The sequence below is a fragment of the Aspergillus affinis genome (genome assembly GCF_023601865.1).
Source record: "Aspergillus affinis strain CMG 70 chromosome Unknown NODE_18_length_386147_cov_86_015627, whole genome shotgun sequence".
NCBI lineage: Eukaryota > Fungi > Ascomycota > Eurotiomycetes > Eurotiales > Aspergillaceae > Aspergillus > Aspergillus affinis.
Genome location: NW_026515799.1, coordinates 116,134 through 128,091, shown reverse-complemented (window position 1 = coordinate 128,091; position 11,958 = coordinate 116,134). Strand labels below are relative to the sequence as shown.

Sequence of the window (11,958 nt, the reverse complement as noted above, 5' to 3'; positions counted from 1 at the left end):
TGAAGTAAAAGTAGTTAGATGAATATACTGTAGAGTAAATGATAGATTATCTCCCCAGAACCCAGAACTCCCAACCATAAAAAAAGACCAATCCATGTCTAACCCATATATCCTAGAAATGTATGCAATATGTAACATCAAAATGAACCAACCCACCCAAAGCACCCAAAAGATACAAGATCGTAAGTGAAGAAGCAATACCTGAAAGAAAACCAGGAAACGAGGCAAAAACGCTAGAAAACAGATAATACAAGATGAGTTAAGATAAGCAACTATCTCAAATATCCGTCGACGAAGAATCAAGTCCCATGAAAACTTTATACAACCGTTTACTTGCCGCCGGGCCGATACGGGAATCGGTGAGAGCGCCATTCTTGTTGGCTGATTTCTATGATAGAGTCAGTCAGGTGTACATTTGGGATGATGTAGACTTAAATGTACGATATAGAAGGAGAGGGATTACCTTTACATCCTCCAACAACCCCGGACCACCTCTTCTCATGCCCTGAACTAGATCCAAAACACTCGGATACCGGACCTCAATGCCATACGCCATGGGAGCAGTGACGCGATGAACCTCCTGCAGCATTTTGACAAAGGTATCGGATTTGGTATCCCCAGGCTTCACCTGCCCCGTGTCCATACAAAATGCAGCGTCGCGGCCCTCCATCATCTCGTGTCGGTACGGGACGGTGGAGACGTGTTCTGTGAAATTCTTGATCCACTCAGCGGATTCTGCGGCGGCGGCGGCGTGGTGGATCAGACAGGAATGGGTGACTTGGAGTTGAAGAAGGGCGTCTTCCACGGTGTCGTCGTCAACCGGGGGTGTGGTTTCGGGTTTCCTTGCGGCCTTTTTCCGCCCTCGAGAGGAGGGTTGTTGAGAAGAGGTCGTTTCTTGCTCCATTTGACGACGCACTTCGGCGACGTAGGCTCTGTTGCGGGAATTTTGGTTCTTGCGCATCCAGCCGGTGAGACCTTCAATAAGGTAGATGGGCTTGCAGCCTGGGTAGGCGTTTTTGAGTTGTTGAACGTGTTGCTCTAAAGTGATTACTACTGCTGCTGCTGCTGTCTCCGCCGGTAGGTCGGGTGATACAGAAGTATACTGCGTTGCAGGTGATGCGATAACCAGGTCAACAAACTCCTGCGCCGTCAAAAGAACAAGCACCTGCTCTTCCTGACGAATGTGAAACGCACACGGCTCCCAGTGTCCCGCGGCATCGTTATATCTCGCCTTGACCTTCCGCCTCCAGCGCACAACATTCGGCATGGCGCTCGTAAAGTAGGTCAATTCCACACCGAGCTTGCTCATGAACTCCGCCATCTGATTACCCACACTCGTGCCTTCCAGACTCGACGCCAGATCGACGATCATCTCCGGCGTGGACTCCTTCTTATCGACCTTCAGCTTGTTGACCTGCGCGATATCCGCCGCAAGCTGCTTATCACGGGCCTTTTCCTCCTTGAGTTTCTGCTTCCGCTCTTTCTCTTGCTGTCGATCCTGTTCACGCTGCACCTTCGATGCCTCCCGCTCTCGCGCTCGTGCGTCTTTCTCCCCACTCGTAAGTTTGGTCGTCGAGGCCGTCGCCTTCTTCCGTCCTGGCCTCCGCGGCTCAGCCACTTCATCCATGATCTCCTCGACCTCGACCACATCCCCCCGGCCGTTTTTTCCTGTCCGCATTGGCATCGGCATCGACTTCTCAGTCTTCGACTGAGTCTCCAAACTCGCTAGGAGATTTGCCGTCCTACTCGATAGATTCGGGCCCCGTTCGTTATTCGTAGAGACGTCTCGCGATGACCCCGCCTTGCTTGTTGCTGTTGTTCTTGTTGTTGTTGTCATCGCCAATAATTCATTCAAATCCGGGATCGCAAACTCATCGCTAAATGGCTCGATATCGTCTTGTTCCAAGCGTCGTCGGTCTCGGTGGACAGGCGCATTGATATTGTCGTGATCGTCACCACCAGGTCCACCATAATCATCCCCATCGTCATCGTCAATCGTCACCGTTTCCATCGTAGTCCTCGTCCTCGTCTCCGTCCCCCTTGTCCTATTCCCCCCATTGTCCGGCGCCGAAGAAGTGAAAACAATCGGATCCGACTCGCCATTCCAAGCCGGAATATCTCGAATCGGCCGATTCACCCTCGGTGCGGGGCCTGGATCTACATCTAGATCTGGTTCTAGACCGGGTCCCTCCGAAGACAGTGCCGGCAGGGACGAAAGGAAATCTTCATCCGAGAATAAGAAGAGTCGATTGCGAGAGGGGTCAGGAGGAGGAGGACGTTGATGAGAAGGCGGCGGGGCGAATGGGCTGCTCTGTCGGGGAGATCGGTGTGTAGGTTTAGGACTCCCGTCGCCGGGGTTCTCGTCCTGACTTAGACGTCTTCGTTTTGAGGGGTTCTCGGCGTCGATGTTCGTGTCGATGTCATCTGTGAATGCGATCGGGGAGGTATCGAAGTCAGAGGAGAGGATGAAGTGCGAGGAGGGATTGATGGCCGGAGTGGGAGCGGGGAGTGAGGGAGGGCCTTGTCGCGCTTGAAGAGTCGTGTGTTCGACCGGAGGGGGAGGGAGAGGAGATGGCGCTGCTGGTGGTGGTCTTCGGGAGGGTTGAGGAGGTCGGTCTTGCGGGTGGGGAGGGGTGGAGGAGAGCAGGTCGATGACCTCGGGCATGGCGCCTATTTCCCACCAAGAGGGACGGGTTGTTTGAGATTGGTGATCGGGGTTGATGTCGGTGATGGAGTGCGTGAGGCACGTGTCGAGTCGCGACGTCACCGCGCGAGCTGAGCGCGAGGTCACGTGGTGATATGGATTTCTACACCGTAATTATAGTGAAGCGAAAGCAAGTAGAATTGACAAATGACAATTGCATAAGAAAGGGGTATAAGTAAAGAAACAATTTACTCAGAGAACTCTCAAAACCATCGCTAGAAGCATCGCGAGCGCAACGCCCAACAAGGCCAGAATCACAAAGACCTGCTGGAAGCCACCAAACGGCCGTCGTTCGCTGCCTAGCATCTCGCCGATTTCCTCCTCCAGACTATCGCCCATGGCCGTGAGCGAGAACTCATTTTCCACGCGCTTCTTAGCTGCGACAGACATGCGGTCCAATTCCGTCTGATCCATACCGTATAAAACCTTGTCCATCACCGCTGTCCAGTCGGCATCCACCTTGGCGTCCCGGAGCCAGCCTGTTTCGCCCTCGACGATCGTCTCTAAGGGACCGCCAGTGTTGGATGCCAGGACGGGGATCCCAGCGCGCATCGCCTCCACGGGGACAATGCCGAAGTGCTCGTTGATCGGCGTGTAGAGGAGCAGTTTCGACTGCAGGAGCAGCGAATCGCGGAATGCGGTCGGCACGGAGAGCAGAAAGAGAACGTCGATCGAGTCGGGTATCGAAAGCGCAGAGATGACCGTTTTCGACGTAGCCGTCTGTAGCCCCAGACCGGTGGCAAGGTCATCCAGTTCTTTGTGATACTGCACATTCTCTTGGACTCGGTTGTCGTAACCGCCTGTATTCCACATTAGCCATAGGACAAACAATACACGAACCTGGTAACCAAGTCCAAAATAGCAGGAGAAAGAGAGAGAAAAAAGGAGAAACTCACCAGCAATTACCAACCTCGTCCCCCTCCTCTTCTCCTCCCCAAGGCCATGATACGCGCGAACCGCCAACGCCATATCCTTCTTCCTCTCGAATCGGTTAATACTCAAGAGAATCTTCTTCCCACCCCAGAGCTTCTCATCCCCCTTCCCCACCTCTCCATTCCCATCCCCATCACCACTCCCAGCATCCGTGTCAACGCACGGATAAACAACCCTTACATCTCCCAACGACTGCAACCCAAAGACATCGCTCACGACACCGCGCGTGAACCGCGAGTTCGCAACGACGCGATCCGACGCGCTCAACGCCCACCCCTCGAACCAGTCAAACGGACACCGATAGAGCAGTTTAGCCAGCCGAAGAAGCGAGCCGCCCTCGTTGCGTCGCGAAAGCAATTGATCGGGGAAATGGCAGTAGAAGAGAATGCGTTGGCGCGAAGTCCCTTCCTTCTGATCCTGATCCTGATGCTGGTACCTGGGTCCGAGGGTCTTCAAAAACGGCACGCAGGCGGGAACTTGGTCCACGATGAAGATGGTATCGCGATCATTCTCCTTCTCCTTATCCTCATCCTCATTCTTATCCCCATTTCTAGCTCCAGACCCAGTATCACCGCTAGATAAATCCCCTAAAACCTCCTTCGTCAAATGCAACTGTCTCAAAATCGCCATGAAGACATGAAACCGTCCCCCCAGATGAGCCGGAAAGACCGTATTCCCACGGACGCGAACATCAAGGGTCCCGTCGCGGGCCTCCTCAAAGCAATGACCCGTGTCGCGGTGAGACGTATAGACTGTGACGCGGTGGCCGCGGGACTGCAGGGCGAGGGCGACGTCGATGATGAGGCGCTCGGCGCCGCCGATGCCGAGGTCCGGGTGGATGATGATTACATTGGAGGGAGGGAGATCGGGCATCCTGTCTCGATCAATTGGGGAGGGATCGTGGTTCTGGTGAGGGTTGAAGAGGACCGGTGGTGGTGGGGAGCATTTCTTGCTCGGTGTTGGTGACAGATAACTTAATCGGGGAGCTAGCTTGGAGGTGAATGAGACACGCGGCCCACAGTTATCGGCGTCATCACATGACGCATCCACTATGGAGTCGGTATGGAACTATATGCATGTCCTTTGACATTCTAGGTCGATTCTATTCAGGTCAAGCACAATTTCTTCGCATGAGTCTACCATTACACTACATTGCTAAAGACATGCAAAACCAACCAGCTATTGTTCATATGTATGTACGCGTCGATCTCTATCACGGAATCAGACCAAAACTAACATCAACAATTGGTATCCGCAAATATACTCAGCAACGAAAGAAGAGCAATGCCAGAAATATGGTCAACAGCAGAGACCGGAATTTTTGAACTCGGCCGAGCAATAATGTGCACCATTCAATGAGGAAACGACAGGGTGATCGGGTAAAAATGTACATAGATGCACAAATCATCAGCCAAGACTAATAATTATTCCACCACGCAAGATAAAAACAAGAAAACCAAATCGCAAAAAGTCATAATGCAAAAATCATAATAAAAACGAGCAGACAAAGCGCAAAGACAATCAAAAGATAAAAGTCCAATACACAGATAAAGGTATCAACGAAGCTAAAAGGGGGAATCGACGTCAAATTCATAATACAGGGAAAGAAGCTGAACATCGTGTCTTAGGAGAAAGGGTAAAAAGAAGGAAGGGGAGGAGACACAGGGGAGAATAAAGGATGAGGATGGGGGAAACAAGAGAAGAAGAAGAACAAGGCGACAAAGAACATGGCGTAAGGACTAGAAGCAGTTGAGAGTGCTCTTCTTTTTCTTCTTGTTGAGGGCGTTCATACGCTCTTCCAGCTGGGCGCGAGCAGCTTCGGCCTCGCGACGAGCACTTCTCTCCTCTTCGACAGCCTGAAGCGAAAGGCGCTGGGAGTTGCGTTCTTTCTTCAAAGTACCGAGTTCCTCCTCGAGCTGCCACGCCTTCTTTTTCCAGGCCTCGCAGTCGGATTTAACCTTGTTGCTCTGCGCCTCGAGGTCCCCAAGGGCTTCCTCTAGAGTCGCAGTGAGCTGCTTCTCGGCATAGAGATGCTTCTCAATCGTGCGGATCCGAGCCTCTTGATCCTCAACAACCTGAGTACTGACCAGCTCCTTGCTAGTATGGCGCGAGCTCGGTGGTGAAACGCTGCCGTTCGTAGCAGCAGCAATAGTGGGAAGAGGCGGTAGTGGGATAGCAGGAGGCGGAGAAGGAAGAGAAGTAGCTGAGGAGCTTTTTCGCAAGTTCGAAGTAATGGAGCTGCTGCGGTCGTGCGAACTTTCCGAAGTGTTCTTGATTTGAAGCTGGATGTAGGTTAGTGACGCTGCCTCCGCTGGCGTTGATGATTGCATAACTTACCTCGAGTTGCTCGATCCGCACCCGGTAGGTTTCGATATCCTTCTCCAGAACGACAATTTTGGCCTTGGCGTCCTCCAAAGCCTGGTCGCGCTCTTGTTGGATGACAGAGAGACGATTGTGGTGTTGATCGAAACTGCTGGTGATCTGCTCTTCGAGTTCTTCCACGAGGCGGACACTTTTCTCCCTCTCGGCGGTGATCTCTTCAACAAGCGCTTCCTTCTTCTTGACTTGGTCGTCCTTCTTGCGAAGCGTGTCTTCAAGAGTAGCAACCAAGAGAGCCAGCTCGTTAACCTTGCCTTCCTTAGCCTCGTTGCTCTTGGTAAGCTCCTCCAAGCGGGTGGAGTCGCCGCCCTGGGCTTCCAGCTGCTTGCGAAGCTCTTCGTTCGTGTCGAGCAGCTCAGCGTACTTGTCGGAGAAATGCTGCTTCTGGGTCAAGATGTCTTGAATCTGGTCGGCGATGTTGTCCGCCGTGACGTCGGAGTTGATGAGTTCAGAAACCATCTTGAGTAATTTGGCCAATTCGTCGCGCGATTCAGCGATGTCAGTTCTCAGAGTCTTCATGGCCTCGTCGTGCTCCTTATTCTTCTCCGCCAGTTGCAATTCATACCCCGCTTGTGCGGCAGCGGTAGCCCTTGCTTCAAGCTCGCTTAACTCGTGTCGGTGAGACTCTTGCAGAGCGTCCAAGTTTTTCTTGTGAGACTCGACGAGAGCCCGATGAGAGTCGATTTCACGTTCCAGCTCGGAGATGCGGGTCTGGTGGGCTCCAACTTCGGTGCTCTCATTATCCTTGGCTGCGAGGAGCTCCGACAGCTGCTTCTCGGCCGCGCTGTGCGAGTCTTCCAGCAAGGCGATTCTAGCCACGTGGACGCCGGCAGTCTCTTTGTGCTCGTCGATAACACGCTTTAGGTTCTCCACGATATCCTGTTGCCGGGCTCTCTCGCCGTCCAGCTCCCTGGCGGTGGTCTCCTTCTCTGCGGTAGACGCCTCGTCGGCAGCCGTCCGCTCGGAGCGCATGGCATCCACATTCGCCAATGCACTGTTGAGTTCGGCGAGCGTGGCACTGAGCTGCTGCTCAGAGGACTGTAGAGAATCCACGGCGGTCTGGTGCTTGTTCTTCCATTCGCCTAGTTCGCCCTCGAGGAGGCTGATCTTCTGGTACTGCTCCTCAGCACCGGCATCTTGAGACCGAGCGGCAGCCTCTTGGCTCTTAAGAAGACCCTTCAACTCCTGGATCTCGGCAAGAAGCTGTTTCTGGCGGGTTTCGTGCACGTCCTTGAGCTCATTGATGATACCCTCCTGCTGCACAACTTGGTCGCGCAGCTGGGACACCAGACCCATGTCCACCGAGGAAGCGCCCCCTTGCAAACTAGATCGCTCTCGAGTCAGGCCCGAGATGATCGTCGACTTCATCTCCATTTCCTTCTTCACGCTCTGGTTTTCAGCCTCCAGCGACTGAATGCGCTCCATGCGGGTATACAGCTCATGCATTGCCGAGTCTAGGTGGACCTCGAAGTTCTGCATCGTATCCGGTCGCTGGTCGAATTCGTCGTTCGCAATGTTGCGCAGAGCCGCCAAGGAACGCTGAGCGCGGTCCACAGTCGATATGAGACTCTGGCTGGTCTTCCTCCGAATGACCGGCGATTTGATTCCCGGCGTGGTGGGCGGGGAAGTAGACTTGGGTCGCTGGATTTGGGCTTTCAGAGACTCGACGAGATTGAGAGTAACTTCGTGCTCGCTCTGCAGTTCGGCGTATTTCTGAGTCATAATGGTAACACCCTCTTGATGTTCGGACAGGAGCTGTCGCATGTGCTCGACCTCCTGAGGGCTAGCCGCCGAGGATTCTTCGATGGATTCTCCCGTGGGAGAGTCAACCTGGCTCGGTTCCGAATCGGGCTGGGTCTTGGCATTAGACGTATCCTGTGAAGCAGCAGGCTCCCCGACCAAGGATAATTCCGATGAGAGTGATTGCGAGAAGGAGTGTTGTGTTCCAGCTTTCACATCGGGAGCCTTGCTGCTTTCCTCTAAAAAAGACACGGGACGAGACGCGGTGGTGATTGGGGTGACGAACTGTTGCACGCTCGACGCACGATGACGAGCCTCGTCGGCAGCGTCCTGCTGCGCCTTCGCCAACGCCTTAAGTGCCTCTTCATATTTGGTTTCAAGGAGTTCGTAGTCGCTGAGCGTATTTTCGTGCTGCATCCGCAGGTCAAGCAGTTCCTGGCTAACGGTGTCGAGTTTGTCGGCCACGACGTTCGATTGCGTGGGACTGGGGGTTTGTCTCTTGCCATCGGGTGTCAAGTGGCTCGTTGCCTTCTCCAGAGCTTTCAGGTCCTCACCAGCGGCCGCAGCCTGTTCGGGTTCGACAGCGTTCTCTTCCTCGATTTCTGGGATCGGCTCGACCAGTCCCTCGTCTGATTCGGGGATGGCGGTCTCAACAGCCTCGGTCAATACGTCAAGTGACGTGGCCCTCTTGCGCGGGTTGTAGGCGCCTTTAATGACCGGGGTGGGCGATCCGTTTTCGGCTTCCGTGTCGTCCTTATCGCCATTGGGTTGAACGTGATCCAGTTCATAGAGAAGGTTGTCCAGCTTGCCTAGGCTGCGCTGGCGCTCGATGACATTTTCCAGGCGTTCCACCTCGCGCTGCATGAGCTCCATATCCTGGTCCGCTTCGGCTAAACGTTCTTCCAACGTGGAAATGTAGTCTTCGCAGTTGGTTTCACTATCACGGGCTCGGCTCAGCTCCTTCCGCAGCTCGGACACGATCGCCGCCTGCTTTTCCTCGCCCGAGGACTGGCCATCCAGGCGGGATTCCAACTCATGAAGGTATGTCTCGGTGCTGGTCTCTCGGTCTAGTAGCTTCTGCACGCGGGCTTGAAGTTGTGCATTGACCGTCTCGACGTAGGTGCACTTCGTCTCCCGCTCGAGAAGGGTACTTTCACTCACCGACAAGGACGATCGAGTATTCGACAGGGACGATTCCAGACTCTGGATGGTCTTCTCGTACTCCAGGACAACCTGCTCGACAGACTCGGCGAACGAATGGGACCGTTTGAGTCTCTCAACGGAGCTTTTGCCGACCGCAGAGGCGACGTCGTTGGGATCCGTGTTACTGGGTTGTTCGGAATCTCTGGCCAGCTCGGCAACCAGTTTGGCGTGGCGCTGGCTCAATGCGTTATAACTTTCCTGCGAATCCAGCAGCTGGTTCTGAAGGTCGATTTCCCGTTCATTCTGGCGCTCCCCGCGCTCCTGCGGGGCGGCGTTGCGTCGGTCATGGTCCTCGACATTTCGCAACTGCTGTCGCAAGAAAGCCACCTCCGCCTTCAAGCGCTCGATGACCGCATGCTTGTCGCTCTCATCGGCGATCTGCTGGATGCGGGGCTTACTTTGGATGGCTCGGGCTCGTTGGGCGTACTGCACCGTGTTCAACGTTTCGCTCAGGTGGAATTCGGCCGGCGTGACGCACGCAATCATATAGGTGTAGGCGTTCCCGCCCAGCGAATCTTGCAGGAGACGGGTGAGTTTCGAGTCCCGATAGGAGACGTGCGAGCCCGCGTTACGAGACGAGAGTTGCGAGATGACCTTGCCCAAAGCCGCGAGACCGGCGTTGATGGAAATACCCTCTCGGGCACGTTCACCCGACGCTCCGGTGTTCTTCAACCGCTCACTACCAGCCAGATCGACAAAGTGCAGTTTACTATCGACGGTGACCGACGCATCGGCACCCGGGAAGCCCTCTGCCGGCATCGACATCCGCTTGTCCTTGGGCGTGGCTACTCCGTTTGAGGATTTCTTTTGAACGAGGTTCAAACTGAAAACGGCATGCGAACGAGACGACTTGGCGTTGATAGCGGTCGAGTCGGTCTGTCGAATCGACGAACCAAAGTTCAATGCGCCCAAAAGGTCCTCAATCGAGGTGATGTTCACCTGGTGCAGGCCCGTCAGAATGATGCGGCCCTTGGTATCCTCGCGAATGGTGACGGTGCTGCGATCGTTCGTGGGGGTCGAATCGGGCAGGAGAAGGTCTCGTAGTTGTTCATTGTAAATCTGCGCGCCAGCCAGTCAGAACCACAGTCTGGTCACGATCACTCAAGTCTCCCTACCTCCACATAGGTGGCCTTCAGCTGCCAATTCTTATCGATGCTTTGTTTTCCGAAACTCGACGCAGAGCCAATCGAGTACCGTGCGGGAGTGCGAAGGCCCGTCGAGCCGTTACGAATGTGTTTTGAGGGGCCGTCCAATTTTTCGAAAAGCAGCTGCGCCGCACGGGGGATGATTCCTAGTCCAGCCGACCCCATTAGTCAATCCGACTCGTTTGAACAGCACTCCGCAGAAAGATATCAACGTACCCATCGCGTCCGACTTGCTCTGCTCATTCGGCCCCGAGGTACCCATGGTGTAGGATTTTCCGGCACCGGACTGGCCGTACGCCAGAATGGAGACATTGTAACCCTGCAGGAACGAATTGACGCTGTCGCTCAGGTACTCCCAAATACCGTCCTGATCTATCGTCTCGGCGAATACCCGATCGAACACGAATAACTTGCGACCCTGCGGGACATCGACTGCCAGGCTGGTTGGCGTGGTGACGTGGACCATGGACTTTTGGAAACGTTGCGGGATCAACTCGTAGCCCGGGTCGTTGGGCCTCAGAGGCGGTCGGACACGGACGGCTACATAGTTGCGTCAGTTAGCACATGGCGATTTGTCGACGAGAGAGATCGTGCAGATGTAATTCTTCCACCACCGCGATCGATCTGAAAAAAATCGAAGAAAAAAAAAAGGGGGGGGGAAAGAAGGGAAGGGTGAGGTGGTCGTGGTAGCAGTTGCGGTTGCGGTGTAGGACGTTTCGCCGATGAAAATACTCATTCGGAACCCAAAACACCGCGGGAAAATAAAGACGAATAGAAGATAAACATACCAACTTTGACGGCAGTCTTGCCATCCTCGTCGGAATGGCGACTCCCTCCGCCTTGTTTGGAGCTCATGCTCAAGCGACTGGTGCTTCTCGGAGTGCGCATGATGGCACTGAAGGGTCGCTGGGGGGCACCCGTAGGCGACGCAGGCGGCGAGCCCGTCATGACCCTTTTATGTGATATCTGGCCGCAAACTCAGTTTTGGGCGAAATGATCGACGTGGAAGTATGGAAATGGACAGGTTATGGTTGGTCAAGGAATGGAGGAGGCAGCGTAAGGCATCAGCGGTGAATGCGGTCAATTATTGTCTTGTTCGTCGAATTTCTTTCTATCGATGGGGTTGGAGGATAATTTTTCGATCCTGGTGGTATTCCTTCCTGTTTTGGTTTGTTTTTTTTTTTTTTTTTTTTTTTTTTTCTGTTTGGTTTCTCTGATTGCAAATTTAGTGAGATTTTTTTAGGGGAGTCGCACGATATTGGCGTCCGGCGGTAAAAGGCGAGAAATGTGAGAAATCCCCTGAATTGTCAGACAGAAAGGACAAGGGGAGGGAAGGGAATGAGGAATTAGGAATTAGAAAGAGAGATTAGAGGGGATTAGAGAGAGAAAAAGGAAGGAGGAAACGATGAGAGGTATAAGACAACAACCCATGCAAGAGAAGGTGGGCAAGAAGAGAGAGAAAGGCGAAAGAGAACATAAAAGTTACGGAGCAGCGCAACTCCTGCTCAGGCTATCGCGATGCTCTCTGGACGTTCTCCTGAACCCGCACTAAAGTTCATTGGTGGCATCAAAGTTCAAGCGAACCGGAGGCTGTTCAAAGTGGAGGAGGCTAAGAGGCGGGGCGTAATTAACCCAGGAACGCTCGCTTCTTATACTTAATTACTTTTACGGAGTACAGGGCAGATAGAAGATAAGGTCCTGGGTGCCTGTACCGTACTTCTGTCTGATCATCAAATCCCCGAGATCGCAGTAAAGGCAGGTCCCCAAATATTGGGCGGCTTAAAAATAGACGGAGGAGAGGAGAACATCTGAACAGCATCGCCATCCACGGTCGGTTGTTTTGTGACGACGCCA

At 53.7% G+C, this 11,958-nt stretch overlaps 2 protein-coding genes across 2 annotated transcripts; both read right to left on the bottom strand.

Moving 5' to 3' along the window:
• Positions 1-277: 277 nt before the first annotated feature.
• On the bottom strand, positions 278-4,510 carry KD926_003580 (GDP-Man:Man(1)GlcNAc(2)-PP-dolichol alpha-1,3-mannosyltransferase; the record flags this gene model as incomplete). The annotated part of the gene is made up of 4 exons (XM_053097590.1): positions 278-388; positions 464-2,807; positions 2,988-3,504; positions 3,601-4,510. The coding sequence occupies 4 exons, from the start codon at positions 4,508-4,510 to the stop codon at positions 278-280; spliced, it is 3,882 nt and encodes a 1,293-aa protein (XP_052958410.1).
• Positions 4,511-5,376: 866 nt separating this feature from the next.
• KD926_003579 (kinesin family protein) lies at positions 5,377-11,052 on the bottom strand (the record flags this gene model as incomplete). The annotated part of the gene is made up of 5 exons (XM_053097589.1): positions 5,377-5,919; positions 5,975-10,018; positions 10,075-10,250; positions 10,321-10,644; positions 10,893-11,052. 5 exons carry the CDS (start codon positions 11,050-11,052, stop codon positions 5,377-5,379), a joined length of 5,247 nt encoding a protein of 1,748 aa, XP_052958409.1.
• Between the last annotated feature and the right edge of the window lie 906 nt (positions 11,053-11,958).